We start from the raw sequence: 16,744 nt of genomic DNA, 5'->3' as shown, positions 1-16,744 counted from the left end.
GGGGAGCCTCCCAGCACACACACACAAGCCAGGGGGCCTCAGGAAAAACCCAGGAAGAAGAGGTGCCACCTGTGCAGGCCGGACCACCCACCCATCCAGGGTGTTAAGGGGCAAGTCCTTCCTCCCACCGTGCCCTGGAGCAGGCAGAGTTGGGCCCAGCAGGAACCTAGGAAGGATCTGGACAGGGAGTTGAAGCAGCCTGGAATGGCAGAGGGAACATGGGGCCAAGCGGTGGAGGTTGTCAGGGTCACAAAAGACTGACACTGAGGCTAAGTCACAGGCATGTTTATTATCCTCTGGAACATCAAGGTCTTCCCTTCCTGGGCAGTGTCCCAGGGGAGGGCCGACCCTCAGGAGGCAGCCACGCTGCCACCGGGAGCAGGCCCGTGGGGCGGCAATGTCATGGGTGGCAGGAACAACGCCTTCAGCTTGCCCGACAAGCTGGCAATCTCGGGATCCTGGGCTTCATAAGACTTGACCAAGCGGGCAAACTTAAGGACACCTGCAAGGGGAAGTGGAGCGTCAACCCACACCCCCAGGGGACAAGTGTGCCCCAGACATCAGGAGGGGGCAGCTTGAGCCTGAGTCACTGGTTGCTCCCCCTCTAGTCAGGGAGCTGTCTACAAAATAAGACACAAGCAGTCCTCTGCCCTGTGTCGTTTGGGTGAACCATTTCCAGGTCTATACCCATCACAACTGGATGGGATGCACTGAATGAAATATCCCAAAGCAGTGTGTGTCTCATGATCAGGTGAAACATTTTAGCAATTTAGTCACAAGAACCTGAAGCATGAACATCCACAAGATCTCAAGTCTATAACCTGGACACAGGAGGGCCACGGGCCAACTGGGCTGAATCAATAAGCACCTTTGGGGAACACCATGATCTCATCAAGGAAATTAGCCAGCCAACCCTCCAAAAGAGACTAGCTGAAACACGTTGGAGGGGCTGCACAAGTGCACTGTCACGCAGACATCCAACTAGAGCTATCGGAAGGGGGTTCCAGTCCAGCTCTGCTGTGACCTCAGGCACTTAGTTTACTGCTAGAGTCTGTTCCCTCATCTTAAAATGGGGTAACAGTATAATTACGGGTAACTGCAAACAGCATTTAAGACTTCGCCTGGCACAAGTTCACAGGAGACCCTTGGCTCTGCCCGCCAATACTGTTCGTCAGATTGTGGCTGCCTCCGTGTGGCAAGATGAGGGAGGACGGCTCAGGGACCCGATGGATCGAGCGCCCTCTCCCGGACCCACTCACCCCGACCCTCATCCGACCCACCTTCCCCGTCGCAGCTGAAGCCATAGGCCTTGATAACCTCCTGCTGAATCTGCGTGGCCACGGGCAGCACGAATTGCAGCATTTTGCCCATGTCGTTGCACGCGTTGTCCCGAGCCTCGTCCATGCGCACGGCGTTCTCCGGGGCCGAGAACGCCTGGATGACCTCGGCCAGGACCACTGTGCGGCAGATGCATCCCCGGGTAGGCGTCAGAGCATGGCCGGCGGGCCCAACCGAAAGCGCAGGGAAGAGGGCAGGGAATTAGTGGGCTGAAGCCAGAGTAACCCGATAAACTCGGCCTAGATTCCCTCACTCTAGGGGCAAGGACCCCTTTGGGGGGAGAGAGAAAGATGGTATCCTGTGCCCCCATTTCCCGGCGGCGCAACTACACCTCTCGCTCCGTACCCTCCGCCCGCGCCCTTCTCCAACAGGAAGCCCACCCGGTGGCTAGAATGCTTCTCACCCTTGGCTTGCTCGGCACTCAGGGCCGCAGGTTGGGCCGAGGCGGACGCCATAGGGTAACAAAAGCTGCACGTGCAGCCGAACCAAGGAAATGCACGGGAAAAACGATCAGCCTGCTAGAGCGACTCTCGAAACTGACGGGGGTGGAAGGGAAGCAGCATCAGCGGCAGCCGGAAGCCTCGCGGTGCAGCGCAATACTAAACGCCAAAACGCCTTAAAACGAGAGATGACCCAACTGGACTCGATGCCGTTGGGGGGGGGGGGGGGGTGAAAAAAAAATATCTAAAAGAGAAAATCACTCCTAGAACCGAAGTCGCTCTGTTGTTGAAAACGTATTGTGGAGGGGGTCTTCCGGTAAAAACCGGAAAACCTGCTAGACAAATTCTAAAAGAGCTGTAACACTACAGGAAGTGGCCTGGAGAGAACATGGGATATCCATGAACGCCACTATTGGTGAGGGTGAGCTCAGTGTCGAGTTTTCTAATTCTGATTGCTGTATAATCAACGAGGGACACTATAACTTTCAGAAGGAAAGATAGGGGAAAAGGAAACTTGTTTATATCATCCATTTCTAGAGTTTGTGAACATTTGATTCAGACCTATGCAAATGAACCCAAAGCTGATTGGCTGGGAAAGCTGGTCACACCCCCTGCAGTTTTTGAGAACGATGTGATTCGCTGCAATAAACGCTGAGCGCTGAGGCGGTCCCCGTGCTTGCCTAAAATGGCCTTGTGCAGGGGTGTGCGCTCCAAAGTAACGCCCTCCAATTTCTCTTCTCTTCCACACGTTTGAAATGGTCACCCACTTCCTCCTCAAACCAAGGAGTACTTAAGAATCCAGACTTCGAATCGCTTTAACCTAGTGGAACTCCGCCCCTGCACCTCCGCTTCATAACCGTTTCCCAATCTATTCGACGGAAAGGATTCTGGACTCTGGCGGCTCCTAGCTGTGGGGCCAGTGGCAGAAACGCCTCCAAAGTCTGAGTGGCTTCCTAGGCCTGACCCTGTCAGAGGCGGGCCTGTCCTTGGCCTCCAGCATCTGGACTTCCCAGCCTTGCGACTCAAGAGGGGACTGGCTAGCTCCATAGTACCCCTCCAGCGGAGCCAGGGCTCCAGGGCCCCTGGCTCTTCCGAGATCTCCTCTCCAACTCTGCAGAGGTCGCTACACCCACTTGTGTCCGGTTCCACAGCCTTCTCTCCAGGCACTACTGCGTAGTCCCCCATCACCACCGCCCCAATCCGCCCCCACAGCCCGCAAAGAACCAGTCACAGCCATCTTCCTGGGGAGTCGTGAGGATGTTTTTGTTTGGTTTTGGTTGGGATGTTTTTTAAAGAGCGTCATATAGATATTTATATATATAAATTATTAATGTCGGGGAAGGGCAAGGGGCATACATCGCAGAAGGGACGCGCGCACGGGGACTGGGGAGGGGCGGGGGCAGCACACGATGCTACGCAAAACAGCCACATCTAACAGATGAAATAATCACACCAACGGGGTGGGGGAGGGGCAGTGGCCACCGGGGGTTGGGCATGGGGGAGGAAGAAAGCAGGGGGACAAGAAAGAGGGACCTGGTCCAAGATACTGTGCGCTTTCTGCCCCCACCCCCCACCCCCACCCCTGGCCACCTCCCCACCTCTGCATACCACAGGAGCCTTGGCCTTCCATCTGTCCCTTCCTCCCTCCCTCTGCCCAGCTGCTGAAACCCTGCAAATGAGCAGCACCCCTCCTCAGCCGTGGGTGGCAGGCTGGGAGGGAGGCCTCCGAGGTCCAAATGCAGGGGCCATGGGTGCTCTCTTGATTGCAGGTTCTACAGTGGCTTGTCGCTTTCCTTCTTCAGGTGACTGGGTGGAGAGGGGATGCAGAGCAGAGGCATGAGACACCGAGGTCAACTCCGACCTGGCCCCTCTCACAGAGGAGGACTGTGAAGGAGGGGCTCCCTCCCCCAGAGGCCAAAGGCCAGCAGTGCGCTGCCCACACCCCATCCTGGGCTGGCTAAGGTCACACCCCCTCACCCCTGGCCCAGGGGTGTCCCAGGGTACCTGTAGTAGTCCTCCTGGGCAGGTAGCGGCACACTGTGCAGCGGGTGATGGGCGTGCAGCCACTGCTGCTGCTCCAGCGCCAGGCGCTGCAGCTCTGCTGACTGCGCGTGCATGGCCTGCAGCTGGTGAGCTGCAGACATCGGGGCAGAGAGGGAGGCTGGCAGGTCCCGGTACGGAGCAGCTGTGGGCAGGAAGGGCGGGGGGGCCCATGACTCCTGGAGTCCTGAGTACTTACTCTGGGCCAGGACAGAGCTGGCCACCTTACAGACAGAGGAAACTGAGGCTAAAACAGGCAAAAGCCAGTCCTGGAGAAGATCCAAACTTCCGCCTGGCACTAAAACCTGTGCCTCTCTTGGGCAGGGCCTCAGCCCTCCTTCTCCTGTTCTCAGCTCCTCTGGTTACTTCCTCATCCCTCCCCAAGCCCAAACAGGCTAATCCTACCACCCAGATTCCTCCTTTCTGCCCTTCTCTCGTTCGACCTTCCCCACCCCCAACCTCCATCCTTACCAAAGAGCTGGTGACGAAGAACTTCGTTCTCGTGCAGAGGGTGAGGAAGAAGGGGGTTGGGGAGGGTCCCAGCTGGGTAGGGGATCCGGGTAAGGTGAGACCCTGAGGCCAGGGGGTCAATGAGAGGGTGCACCGAGGCAGAGGCTAGAGGGTAGAGAAGAGGAAGGTGTCACCAGAAGGCAGGTTTGGGGAAAACCATGCATTTGGGTGAAGGGATCCAAGCCTGGGAAGAGATGGACAATCAACACAGGGAGACCTAGTGAGGAACAAAGAGACACAATGGAAGAACTAAGGGCCTGGTGGGTGGTCAGGACAAGACCTTACTGGAGTAGGGACAGGTGGATGGCAGAGAATAGGAGACGGCAGTTGTCAGAGGGGTCTGAGGAAAAGGAGAGACATGGACTGCTTAGAGGAGATAGGAAGGGATAGAAGTTTGGGAAGTAAGACAGGAAGAGAGAGGCGGCTAAGAGAGAGAAAGCACAAGGGAGCCAGGAAGGACTATGACTGTGAGGCTAAATCCGGCAAAGTACTGGACAAAAGGAAATACAGCAAAAGGATAGTAAATAAAGCTCATTAGCACCTATGATAACCCCAGTCAAAGCTATAGAGCTGTTTCTGGAAGGTAGGAGGCCTGGAGATGGGGAAAAACATGAAAGACCTCCACCTGGGAGGAGAGAAGATGGCAAGAAATGATAACAGAGTTGAATTCAAAGGAGCAAGGACCCAGGTATGGGGAGGGGGCTGTTCTGAGGGTAGAAAGGTGGCATTCCCTCAAAGGTTTTCTCTATCGTGGGTGAGATGCTAGACTGTGAAGAGGGGCGGGGTGTGGGTTATTACAGTCTCTGGGGCATGAAGAGATGGGGGATGACAGGGAGGCCAAGATCAGGGGAGCAATCCCGGGAGAGAGGCTCATGCCAGACTAGAGGAGAAAAGTCTTGGCCTGAGGAACAGAAGACCCAATTACTTGCCAGGGGACAAGAACGCAATGAAGACAAAGAAGTAGGAGTCTCACCTGCATGGATGGCGTCCTGCTGGTGGAGGTGCAGGTGGGAGTGGATGTGGGAGTGCTGGTGGTGATGGGGGGTCACATTGAGCATCTGCAGCCGGGCCAGCGGGTCATTGCCCAGGGCTGCCACCCTTTCTGCATGCTGCCTCTCGGCTGCCAGACGCTCGGCGTATGACATGTCAGGCCGCAGGGCTGGACCAGCTGCCAGCGCTAGACGTTCTCTCTCCAGGGGCCCCAGGCTCGGATGAAAGGGGAAAGGGTGCAGGCCGGGTGGGCCAGGCTGCAGAGCCAGGCCCCCATGTCGGGGGAAGGGATCCAGGCCCGGCCCAGGGACCCCATGTAGGGGTTCCAGCTCACTGGGCTTCACCTCAAAGCCAGGCTTGAGGCGGTCACGGAGGTCTCGTTCACGGGCTTCCCGCTCCCTCTCCCGGGCTGCTGGGTCACTGCTGTACAAGGCCGGGACATTGTAACCCAGGAGCCCCGGGTCCACTGCCCCTAAGGGCACGTAGAATGGATGGTTGCGATTGCCAGGAGACATGACGTGGGGCCGGGCGTATTCACTGAGCGTGCGCAGGGCTGGAGTGTCAGGACCCAGGTAGGGGGGCACTGTAGCCACAGCACTGCCCGGCTCAAATGGAGGGCGATGGGGCACTGGGCCGAGAGATGGGCACTCCACTGGAGCCCGGCCCTCCTGAGCCAACTTCTGTGGGATACAGGGAGAAGCAGAGTCAAAAGGGCAGGTCAGGTAAAATGTGGCTGATCCGGAGCTGCTCAATTGTCTCGGCAGCTGAAGGCCAAAATGCGTCACCTTACTGGAACTCGGCCTAGTAGGAATTTCCCTAAACCTTCTCCTGAATATTGGCTCTCCCTACCATCCACAGGTACTCTGATCTGAATTTGCCTCCCCCACCCAAGGGAGGATGCAAGGAAGGATTCCTCCCGCTGGAATCCCTGGGTCTCTATTTCCTGGGCTGCCGTGCTTCCTCCTGTCCGACAGGGGGCGCAATGACTTCCCCGGCCCCCACCCCCTACCCCCACCCCCACCCCCCACCCCCCGCGCGGCGCAGAGGAAGGCCAGAAGGCGGACGGCGCATGTGGTGACGCACCACGCTGCGTTCCAGCTCGCGCTCCTTCTCGCGTTCCCGCTCCTTCTCGCGTTCCCGCTCGCGCTCGCGCTCCTTTTCTTCGCGCGCGCGCTGCTCGGCCTCGCGCCGCACCTTCTCAACCAGGTCGGCCCGCTTCTTGGCCAGCTTGGAGCCCTCCAGCGGCACGAAGTACAGGTCGCTGCGCGCGCACGAGTTAAAGCCGCGGTCCAGGTGTTTGTTGAACCTGGCGGGCGCGAGGGCAGCGCGCTCTTAGCCCCTGCGAGCTGCCCGAGCGACCCCGCGGTGACCCTGCCCCCAAACCAGCCCGCGCAGGCGGTGAGGGAGGCGAGGCCCCCCGAGTACTCTAAAAGGCACCACACGAACGTCAAGGCTCCCCTCTTGTCGCCTCTGCCGGTCTCTCCATTGCCCCTTCGTCGTTCCCCATTCCAGGCCCAAACTTACCCCACCCTGGCGGCTCACCTGGCTGACTGGCTGGCATGGCTGGGAACGTCTACCACCTTGGGAGGGGGCGAGGGGCTGCGGGCCGGGGGCGCCGGGCTCTCGGGGGTCTCATACTCTTCAGCCGGCTCTTGCTTGATCTGCGTGGCGTTCAGGGGCGGCCCCGAGGCAGGGGCCGCAGGTGGTGGTGGCAGGGAGGACAGGCCTGAGGGCCCGGCAGGTGGCAGAGGCCCTGGCCCCACAGTGGGCGAGCCTGGCTTGAAGGTCCCTGGGCCCGCGGGCGGCGAGGCGCCTCGGTAGCCGGGTGGGGTCCCTGTTCGGAAGGAGGGAGGCGACCCCGGCTTGTATCCCGGTGGGGTGGCTGTCTTGTAGGCCCCTGGGGACGGGGCTCTCTTTCCATACGGCGGGGGCCCAGGTGGGGAAGCTGTTTTGTAGCCCGCTGGCGAGGAAGCCACTGTGGCAATGACCGTGGAAAGCGTAGCCGAAGAGGTGGTGACCGGAGGCACCGGTGGGAAGGGATAGGGAGCTCCTTGGGGGCCCTGGGAAGGGGAGGGGTGTGAACATGGGTAGGATCCTTGAGAGGAAGAAGAGGAGTTGGAAGAGGAGGAAGAGGGTGGGGGGCCATTGGGGCCCGCTTGGCTGTAGGACACCTGGCTGTGAGGTGGGGGCAGGTGTGCTGGCCCTGGTGGGTAGGGCCTCAGAGACCCCAGGGAGGGCGACATGGCATAAGGGTGGGAATGGTGGGAGCTACTGCTCTCCAGGGAATGGGGATATGCTCCAGGTGGAGGGGGCCCAGAGCTCCCATGATGTTGCTGTTGCTGCTGTTGCTGCTGCTGCTGCTGTTGCTGCTGTTGTTGCTGGTGGTGATGGTGATGTGTTGGGGCTGGTGGGTGGCCTGTGGACTGGCCTCCAGTGGAAGGAGGGAAGGGGCCTGGGTGGGCATTGCTGTTGGCTAAGAGACGGCCATAGGGAGGAGGTGGGGGGGGACCCTGGCTCCATACAGCCTGGGATGGAAGGGAAGGCTGAGTGTATTTGGGTGGCTGATTGGAGACAGACAGGCTTGTTGGGGGAGGGAAGGAGTGGGGATAACTGGGCAATGCCTGGGAAGCTGGGTACTGGGAGGCAGAGGAAGAGGAAGAACTGGAAGAGGAGGCTGCTGCAGAGCTGCTACCTGCAGACGAGTATGGATACCTCATTGGCGGGGCTGGGGCAGAAGAGGAGGAAGCAGGGGGCAGAGGATGGGGTGAGGGAGCAAGAGTGGGGCCCTTCTCTGGGCCAGGAGGAAGTCCACCCATACCCTGCCCCATGGCATGGGGAGAGGGCAGATGCCCAGGTAGTGGCTGGGCCCCCAGGCCAGGAGGAGAGGCTGATGCATTGTTAAGGGGTCTCAGAGCAGGTGGGGGAGGCAGGTTTGGTGTCACATGGGGGAAGGTGGCTGGTGGTGGAGCAGAGGGTAGGTTTCCACCACCCACTGGAGTGTTAGGTGGCTTTGTTGGGGGAGCACCACCAGCCCCAGAGCTTGATATTGAAATGGGGGTGGTGGGTGGAGGGTGCTGTTTACCCCCACTAGGAGCCCCCACTGAAGAGGCAGCCCCTCCTCCCTTGGGACCCATTGGGGGTCCAGACAAAACTCCTCCACCAGTGCCCCCGGGGTAGAGCTGTGGGTGAGGGGGAGGGGCCCCAGGAGGAGCCTGGAACATTCGAGATGGAGGGGGCTCCATGGGAGCATGATATCCAGCGGGTGTCACAGAAGGATGGGGTTCGAAGCCAGGCTCTGGCTGTCGGGGGGTGCTGTCTGGCGGTGGAGGAGAGGGAGGAAAGAGTGGAGGGGGGTGGTAGGGGCGGGCTGGGCCCTGGGACAGGCCAGAAGATGAGTCGGAGTCATTCTCCACGCTTCCAGGGCTGTAGATGCTGGGGGACGTGCTTCGGTTATCCTGGTCAATATCCCTAGGGTCACTGCTGCCATCATCGTTGAGGCTTCGCCCATCTAAACTATCCAGATCGGAGGGAGACTGTGGCCGAGGGAGCTCCTGCTGTAGAAAAAGGAGGACCATTTTTTTTTTTCCCTTTTCTTTTCCCTCGCTTCCCCGAGATTTGGGGCCTCCCTTGCACAAAACCACATCCCCCTCCCAGCAACCACTGTACGACGTGATGAACTCTGGCTCCAGCCCCCGTCCCTGCCACGTGGGGATTCCTCCACTCTCCCCACATTCTCAGCTCCACCCTAGCAGCCACTCTTGTTCCCCTCCTTGTAAAACTCCATTCTTTCCTCAAGTGTCCGTCTCAAGCACCATCTCGCTGTCCCCAGCTACACCCAAATCCTTGTCTTCCACCAGCTCATATCCGCCCTCCTCTCATCTCCTTCACCCCCTTAACTACACATGCCAGAAACCCGTGCTTTTTAAGAAGACCACTCCTTATGCATTTTCCTTATGAGTTATTCCTTCCACTAAGACCTCTCACCTTTAACCTCCTCTCCAGCCCCCTCATGAAAATCATGACCTGGAAAAGGAGAGGCTAGAATCCCTCACACTCTTCCAGGCCCTTTGGCCCTGCCTGGTCATCTAGTGGTCTGGCTAAAGCCCTAAAAACCCACCTGACACACTATAGACAGGACTCCTTTAATAAGCCCTAGGATATGACTTTTCTCTCATGTCCCAGGCAAGATTAAAGTAGCAATCGTGAAGGGAAGTTTTTGGGAAAGCATGGTCAGAAAATGGGTGAGGATGGCTGCAAGGGTCACCCACCTCGGTTTTGGTCTTTTTTGGTGCATTAGTCTCCTCACTTTCACTTTCTGAGATCTCCTCACTCCGGCCCTGCTTGCTGACCTTTGGGGTGGAGGCTTCCTCTACGCGGGCCTTCTGTTAGAGAGAAAGAAAATTCCTTTCTCCTACCTCCCGAGCCTCCACAGTTACTCTCTGCCAGACAGGAAGTTCCCCCACAACACACACACATACACCGTCAGCCCCAGTGCCTGGGCATCCTGTGGGAGGACCTGAGGACAGAATACCTTGGCTGTCTGCCTAGACTTTTCGGCTTTGCCGTCACTGCTGGACGTGCTGACCCCTCCAGGGGAGGCCCGGCCCCTCGATCTCAGCTCTTCCCGGGGCCCAGGGGCCTCTTTCTTCCGTCCACTCCTCATTGACATCTGAGGGAAAAGGAAGGAAGCAGACAATGTAGGTTTTTGGTTCGTTTTTTTTTGTTTGTTTTGTTTTGTTTTGTTTTTACCTAGCACCTAACTTCATGGTGTGCCTTATTTCTATTCTTTCTCTCCAGGCCCTCACCACTCCCCACCCCACCCCAGTTTCTCTGCCCCTCATCTGCCCCTTTGTGGCTCTTATTTTAGCTATTACTCACTGAGTCTTTATTCTGTCGTGTCTTCATTCTTCAGGCTGTGGAGACCCCATTCTCCTCTGCCTGGGCAGCTGAATACAGAAACTTCTCTGCTTCACCCCAAGTTCCCCACAGCTGTGGCCTGGGAAGCGGGAAGCAGGATCTCCCAAGTTTCCAGTGTAGGCCCCTGGAACTTGCAGGATTTGTTTTCAGTGAATCCTGTTAGAAAAAACCATCAGAGGGGCGCCTGGGTGGCGCAGTCGGTTGAGCGTCCGACTTCAGCCAGGTCACGATCTCGCGGTCCGTGAGTTCGAGCCCCGCATCGGGCTCTGGGCTGATGGCTTGGAGCCTGGAGCCTGTTTCCGATTCTGTGTCTCCCTCTCTCTCTGCCCCTCCCCCGTTCATGCTCTGTCTCTCTCTGTCCCAAAAATAAACAAACGTTGGAAAAAAAAAAAAAAAAAACATCAGAGTCTCCAAATTGGGGAACAGAGTCTGAAGGCGATACTGTTGTGCTTATCAAGGGCCTTGAGTAAGTGGCCCAACCCTAAGCCTTTGGGCTAAGAGGTACAACCCCCATAAGACACTGCTGGCTCGCCCCACGGGCTACCTCAGCTATCTACACATGAAAGAGACTCTGCTCACATCATCTCTTTCAACTCTGGAGAAGGCAGAAAACTCAGAGGTACCCTACCCATGCACTCACATTATTCTACCCTTCCTGATACCTGGAAAGTATCTGTGGGTACACGAGTTCCACAGAGCCTTCCCAGGGAGCATAAAGAAATGTAGCTGAGGTATGAATTTATTGAGTGCTGTCTTTATGTCATGCCCTTACATGCAGTTTCATTTAATATTTACAACCTAACCCTGCAAAGTAGGTATTCTTATTTCCATTATACAGAGGAGGAAACTGAGGCTCAAAGATTGAGACTGTGACTTGCCCAACTTCGTGTGATGAATACACAGAAACCAGTGACAGCACCGGAATCGGGCCTACATCTCCCTGACTTCAAAGCCCATGCTATTTCTTTTAGACTTTGCTATACTCTCGTCAGAAGTTGGTGGGGTGAGTTCTCAGAAGGCTTAGATCAGTCCCAGAGATATGAAAAGAATCTTTTCACATCAGAGTAGGTGGGAGAAGAATGCCCCATTCTATAACACAAATGCACACAGTCCTACCAATCCCAAGCCCAAACCTAGGTACCCCCAAAGTGCAGAACTTATTTCTGAGAGTCTCATGGAGACCTTCCCCCACCCACTTCTAGTGCCTGGGTTCCCCAAGGCTAGAAAGTCAGGACTTTCATTTTACCAACCAAAGCAGTGAAAATCAGTGAGCACTTCATACAAATTTACAGACTGGTAAACCTGTATTCCCACTTGGTTTAGACAGGGACACATACCTCCTCACGGCCTATCTATCTCTGTACCTATATCTATAGTCAGCTATTTTCCTTTGTACTTGTTGGTATTTCTTGCTAAGGGTCAGGTCTCCATATTACTGGACCATAAGATCTTTTGGAAGCAAAAATGGTATCTTCTCACTGTTTTCTTCCTTTCTGTATCTCCCACTGATGTCACGTATATATGCGTGCTCTGTTCCGTTCTTGTTCCTGGCCTATTGACTAACTTCAGTAGGTTTTTTCGAATAAAATGTTGCCCGACTTTGGTGGGAATGGGGTAAACTTACCCAACTATTCTGAGTTACAAGGCCTGGCTAGGTAAATGGTATTATTACAGTATACTGCATATTTTTCCCCAGGAATACAGAGTAATTACTTCTCCTTCACCTCCACTGAACCCTAATTATTCACTTCCACTGAACCCTAACTACTGAGACCGGCAAGGGGGGGTAGGGGGCAGAGGGGGGTTGAACCTAACCTTTCCAGGAAACTTAATAATAATTTACTTAGAATCATAAAAGAGCTGGGACAGAGCTTCAGGTCTTCTGAACTTAGAACTAATGCTCTGTCCAGTAAACCAGCCACTTTTCTTCAACTACAACTACTACCGCATTTTTGAGTTGTTGTGGAGATCAGTTTTAAATACTGTCAACCTCCAAAAATCCAAAGAACAAAACCCGCTGTAACAAAAGAGGAAAACAATCTTAACCAAAGCACAGCCAGGATTACTATGTGTGGCTGGTGTGTCTTTGCCAGCCCCTCTAGAGGAGGGTGCCCATCTCTCCTTTCCATCCCAGAACCCATTCACCAAGTCCATTACAGCCAGGGGATCCAAAAGGTCAGAGAAATGCACGAATGTAACTGAAAAACACAGCAATCAGTGTGCCCCTCCCCCTACTGCAACTGTTTTAAACAGCTGAAATCTGATAAAATTAGCAGTGAGTAGCTTTGAAGGAGAAAAGCAGTCATAAAAGCATAGGTAATCTCGGGGGAAAGGAGTGGCAAGGGGAGAGGAATTAGGGTTGGGCCATATATATGCTTCTGAACTCGGAGCATGCTTCAGCATCAACAAGGTGAACTATACTCCATCTAGCCCTAGGAGCCAGTCACTGTAACTAATATTTATAAAGCACCTACTGTGTTTCTGCAACACACTACACACATTCCCTTTCATGGCCTTACTGCAAAAGAAGAAGGATAAAGACCAGATTGGGGAGATGCAAAAGTGAGAAATAGGGAAAGAGTCTCTAAGAATAGGAGAATAAGGGAGAAATACGAGAAGGATGTCAGAGGGAATACACAATCAAGGCATAAGGCTTTCTGGGAAAGGCTTGCAGGGTGAATTTCAGGATCACTGGCCCAGCCCCCATCATCATTCCAGACCTGCCAGACTAACAAACCAGTCCAAAGTGACTCCTAGATAACAATGCGGCCCAGACCAGCAGATAAGTCTGCATGCATTAGTCTAAGCCTTCTTAGAACCAGGGGAGGTCAGAGGGGCCTCAGAGATCATCTTATCTATAACCCCTTCATCTTACAATGAAGCCAAGGCTCAGAGAAGTGACTGGCCCAAGGCCACAGTTAGAGGTACAACCAGTACCCGACCCAGGTATGTTGGCTCCTGTTCAGAGTATTTCCACTGCACCAGGCTGTTGCACAGCCCTCTGGCCTGGGCCACCCTCAAATGAGATGAGCTTGGAGAGCCCAGCCACTCCCACAAGGTCAGAGAAGCAGAAGGTCAAAGGTTAGTGGATGGAAGGGGTCACTGTCGTGATAGTCTGGGAAAGAGAAAAAGGGAGACTTGGGAAGGGAAACTCAAGTTTAAGAAAACAGAAGAATATCAGTGCAAAGAAGCAAACAACTGTATACTATATACAAGAAGTCCCTAATAATAAGGGAGGCAGAAGCCAGAAAGAACTACCAAAACCTGGTGTAACTTGAACAGAAGCTTTTCCAGCTTCCCACCATGCCTAAGGGGAGGAACTTGGAGCGACGTCTATGACCGGCAAGTAACATGTCTACCTGTTCCAACAAACTGCTTGCCGGAAGGCGGAGGACCCCCTTGGGAACCTCCTATTCACCAGCAGCACCAGAAACACCTTCCAGAACCCAGCCAAGAGTACCAAGAACATAGCCAAAGGCTGAGGTCCAATCAAGATTCTGAACCCCCACCTATAGGACATCCCACTGGATCGTTGCTATGGCAACAAAATGGTAGAACCTGCCCCTCAAGAGTCTATCCCAGGAGTCCATCTGCCAGCCACTCCCCCTCCAGTTGCCAAAGCAACTCCTACCCTCCAGGAGCACCCTCAGGGAAGGGAGCTTAAGAAGAGTACCTACCCTAGTAGAAATAAGCCCATGCACAAAGAGAAATCTTTGAGCTCAAAACAAAAATGAAGATACCTCCCCCTTCAGAAACCCCAGCTAGAGGGGCCGTGGGTGCTCTGGGGACTTGAGGGTGGAGGTCACAACTTGCGTGGAGTGCATATAAGACCATCCAATTCTCTCCTTTTCCACCCTCTCAGAAACCCTTTCTCCCTAACTCTCCCTTCAGTGTTCCCATCTTCCTCCCCATAGTTTTAGGGGGACCAGAGCACTGGGCCCCAGTGTGTCCCTCTCCAAGAAGGAACCATGCTGGGGTCTGGAAAAACAAGGTCAGAGGTGACCTAAAGTACGGGAAAGAAAATAGAGTCACAAAGGCATCCACTTCCCACTTGAACCCTGTAACACCTCAGGTTCTGCTTCTCAAACGTGGACCTCTCCTTGGTCCCTTCAGAGCCTCCGTTTCCCCAGGTTCCATTCTCCTCCTTCATCAGCTACGACCCTTCTCTTTCCACCTACCACACCCCTTCCCCATTTCCTACTTCCCTTCTACACCTAGCACCCCCAACCCTGAGTTCTGAAACCCGGGTTTTGGGCCTTTTCCTGGAGCCCTAATGCCCCACCTCGCTGCCATATCTCCAGTCCCTTTTTGCCTTCGCCCGAAGCCCCCTCGCCTGCATCCCCCTTTTTCCTCTAGCCACCCTCCACCTCGGTGCTCCTCTTTTGGTCCCGGGGTCCTGGCTACCCTCGCTGCCCCATCAGCCCTCCTCCTGAGACCCTCCCACCTCCCTCCATCCACCCGATCCTCCGGGTGCCCTGGCCCCCATCCCTCCTTGGGGGCCGGCCCCACCCCCCTGAGTCCCCCGGCCTCAGGCCGGGCAGAGCCCGCAGTGGGGGTACCGGATCGGGAAAATAACAAATGGAGGCGGCGGCGGCGGCGGCGGCGGCGGCGGGAGGGGGAAACTGGGAGGGGTGGGGGTGGGGAGCGCGGGCCAGAACCCGGGCGGGCCCGAGGCCCGGGTGGCAGCAGATCTTACCTGGTCGTAGCTCGGGACGGCTGGCTGGCTCCGAACGGGATCCGGGGCTCCGGCGCCTCCGGGGGGCGGCGGCGGCCGCTCCCCCGCCCCCCTCTCCTCTTCCCGGCTTCAGTCGCCGCCGCGACGGCGGCGGCGCCGGGCCCGACCCCCCCGGAGGGCGGCCCCCATCCCCCCTTTTCACCCACCTGGCCCCGATCGCCCGCCTGCCCCCGGAGCAGACCCCGATCCCCGCTCTCGTTCAGCCCCTCCCCAGGCCCGCCACCTTCCCCCGGCCGCCCGGAATGCCCGGGCCGCGCCGCCCGCCCCCGCCGCGCCGCTCGCCCCCGCGGCCCGGCCGGCGCTCCGAGCTGCTCTGACCCGCCGCCTCCCGCCCGCCGCCCGCGCCCGCCCCGCGCAGCCCGCACTCGCGCGATCCCCGGCCCCCTAGGCGGCCTCCGCCCGCGGCCCCCGCCCCTTCCCAGGCGTTCGTCCCCCTCGCCCCCTCCTAGCCCCTCCTCGAGGCCAGCGGTCCCCCCTAAATGGGTCCCGGCCCGAGGCCCCGGCCCGACGCGGGGCTGCGGGCGGGCTGGGCGGCGCGTCCGGCGACTCGCACAGGAAAGCGGACGGCGAAGGGAGGGAGCTTGGGAGAGGGGGATGGGAGAAGGGAGGAAGAGGGAGAAGGAGGGAGCGCGGAGGAACGGAGGAGAGAGGGGCCAGGAGGGAGACGCGAGGGAGGGAGCGCGAGGCAAGCTGCGAGGGGGGAGAGAGGGGGATCCGGAGAGGGGGAGGCGCTGTGCGAGTTGGCCGAGGCCGGCCCAGGGGGCTGGGGCGCGGGGAGGGGTTCGCCGAGGCTGAATGTGGGGAACCAGACGACTAGGTGGGAGGGGCTGTTGGTTGTCAGGGCCGATAAGGGGAGACTGGAGAAGTTTGGGGACCAAGGGGTCTGTGGCAGAGGGGAAGTGGGAGGTTGTGGGTGTGTGGCAGAGATTGGTCTAATGGGGTTACGTTGGGAAAATGGAGCTACACGGGGGCTCCGAGGGCAGTGAGGTATGTGACAAGGAGGGATGACTAAATCTTGGGGTGACAGCGTCTCTGGCAGACATGTAGCTGGAGAGGTGGGGGGGGTGATTATGAGGGAGAATGGGATGGAAGTTTGGGGTCATGGGGAGAGGAAGAAATTGAAAAGATGGAGACATTGATATATAGGAATATGGGTTTTCTGGATGAGAGTAATTTGGAGGTGATTCGTATTAGGAATATAATAAATGTAAGAATTTAGGGGTGATGATGGAAAGCTGGAGAGAGTCGAGTTCAGAGACGTCAGCATGGAGAGAAGTGGAAAGGTGAAGAACCTTAGGAAGGTTTGAAAGAGGTGGGGCCGGATGCATATTCTAGAGGGACTAGGGTACTGGGTGGCAAAGGAGGGGGTAAGACACAGGGATGGCTGGATTCTGGGGGTGGGGGGTTTCCAAGAGAGCTGAGGAGGGTTTCGGTTGGCAAGACAAAGGTGGATAGAATGGGGGGGGGGGGGCGGGAGTGGGTAAAGAAGATTAGAAGGAAATGTAAGATAAACAAGGCCTTTGGTGGCAGTATGGAGGAGGGAAGGCCAGAGATGAGGAAGACGAGTGGAGATGGAAAGGGAAAGCAGTAGAAGGAAATGATAGAAATGGGGGAAGCAAGCCCCAGTGTAGGTAAGGGATTAATTTATGGGAATGGGACACCATCTTCTTCAGGCCATTCTGTCTGGTGGTGTCTCCATTTTCCTCCCCAAACCTGTCTGAAGTCATCACAGACAGTACTCTTGGCCACAGGGAAGGGGTCAGGTGGGGATTAG

The 16,744-nt window shown here is 56.5% G+C and overlaps 2 protein-coding genes and 1 non-coding gene across 4 annotated transcripts; all 3 read right to left on the bottom strand.

Annotated features, from left to right (window-relative positions):
* Nucleotides 1-270: 270 nt before the first annotated feature.
* CB4H12orf57 (chromosome B4 C12orf57 homolog) lies at nucleotides 271-2,252 on the bottom strand. The gene is made up of 3 exons (XM_047866969.1): nucleotides 1,742-2,252; nucleotides 1,281-1,457; nucleotides 271-502 (listed from the first exon to the last, which is right to left on the bottom strand). Exons 1-3 carry the CDS (start codon nucleotides 1,791-1,793, stop codon nucleotides 351-353), a joined length of 381 nt encoding a protein of 126 aa, XP_047722925.1. The 5' UTR covers nucleotides 1,794-2,252; the 3' UTR covers nucleotides 271-350.
* LOC125171428 (U7 small nuclear RNA) lies at nucleotides 2,083-2,144 on the bottom strand. Its single transcript, XR_007154333.1, has one exon. It is a non-coding gene; the product is annotated as a U7 small nuclear RNA (small nuclear RNA).
* A 764-nt stretch (nucleotides 2,253-3,016) lies between the features above and the next one.
* On the bottom strand, nucleotides 3,017-15,104 carry ATN1 (atrophin 1). 2 transcript variants are annotated; one of them, XM_047866968.1, is made up of 10 exons: nucleotides 14,932-15,104; nucleotides 10,197-10,391; nucleotides 9,850-9,987; nucleotides 9,587-9,700; nucleotides 6,861-8,869; nucleotides 6,402-6,624; nucleotides 5,302-5,998; nucleotides 4,290-4,433; nucleotides 3,783-3,963; nucleotides 3,017-3,584 (listed from the first exon to the last, which is right to left on the bottom strand). In XM_047866968.1, exons 2-10 carry the CDS (start codon nucleotides 10,221-10,223, stop codon nucleotides 3,551-3,553), a joined length of 3,567 nt encoding a protein of 1,188 aa, XP_047722924.1. In that variant the 5' UTR covers nucleotides 10,224-10,391; nucleotides 14,932-15,104; the 3' UTR covers nucleotides 3,017-3,550. The 2 variants fall into 2 exon arrangements, with proteins under 2 accessions (XP_047722924.1, XP_047722923.1); XM_047866967.1 differs by having other exon boundaries at nucleotides 6,861-8,872; nucleotides 14,932-15,103.
* Nucleotides 15,105-16,744: the final 1,640 nt, after the last annotated feature.

Source organism: Prionailurus viverrinus, chromosome B4 (assembly GCF_022837055.1).
Source record: "Prionailurus viverrinus isolate Anna chromosome B4, UM_Priviv_1.0, whole genome shotgun sequence".
NCBI lineage: Eukaryota > Metazoa > Chordata > Mammalia > Carnivora > Felidae > Prionailurus > Prionailurus viverrinus.
The sequence above is the reverse complement of the archived record's forward strand: the minus strand, read 5'-3'. Positions and strand labels throughout refer to the sequence as shown.

What these genes read in the sequence shown, in the direction of transcription:
- ATN1 (XM_047866967.1), bottom strand. Translation starts at nt 10,223, where the DNA reads ATGAAGACACGACAGAATAAAGACTCA. An exon ending in CACGACAGAATAAAGACTCA is followed by an intron (nt 9,988 to 10,196) that starts GTGAGTAATAGC and finishes CTTTTCCCTCAG; the next exon opens with ATGTCAATGAGGAGTGGACG. An exon ending in TCTTCGTCACCAGCTCTTTG is followed by an intron (nt 3,964 to 4,289) that starts GTAAGGATGGAG and finishes TCCTGCCCACAG; the next exon opens with CTGCTCCGTACCGGGACCTG.
- CB4H12orf57 (XM_047866969.1), bottom strand. Translation starts at nt 1,793, where the DNA reads ATGGCGTCCGCCTCGGCCCAACCTGCGGCCCTGAGTGCCGAGCAAGCC. An exon ending in GAGTGCCGAGCAAGCCAAGG is followed by an intron (nt 1,458 to 1,741) that starts GTGAGAAGCATT and finishes TCTGCCGCACAG; the next exon opens with TGGTCCTGGCCGAGGTCATC. An exon ending in CTTCAGCTGCGACGGGGAAG is followed by an intron (nt 503 to 1,280) that starts GTGGGTCGGATG and finishes TTCCCCTTGCAG; the next exon opens with GTGTCCTTAAGTTTGCCCGC.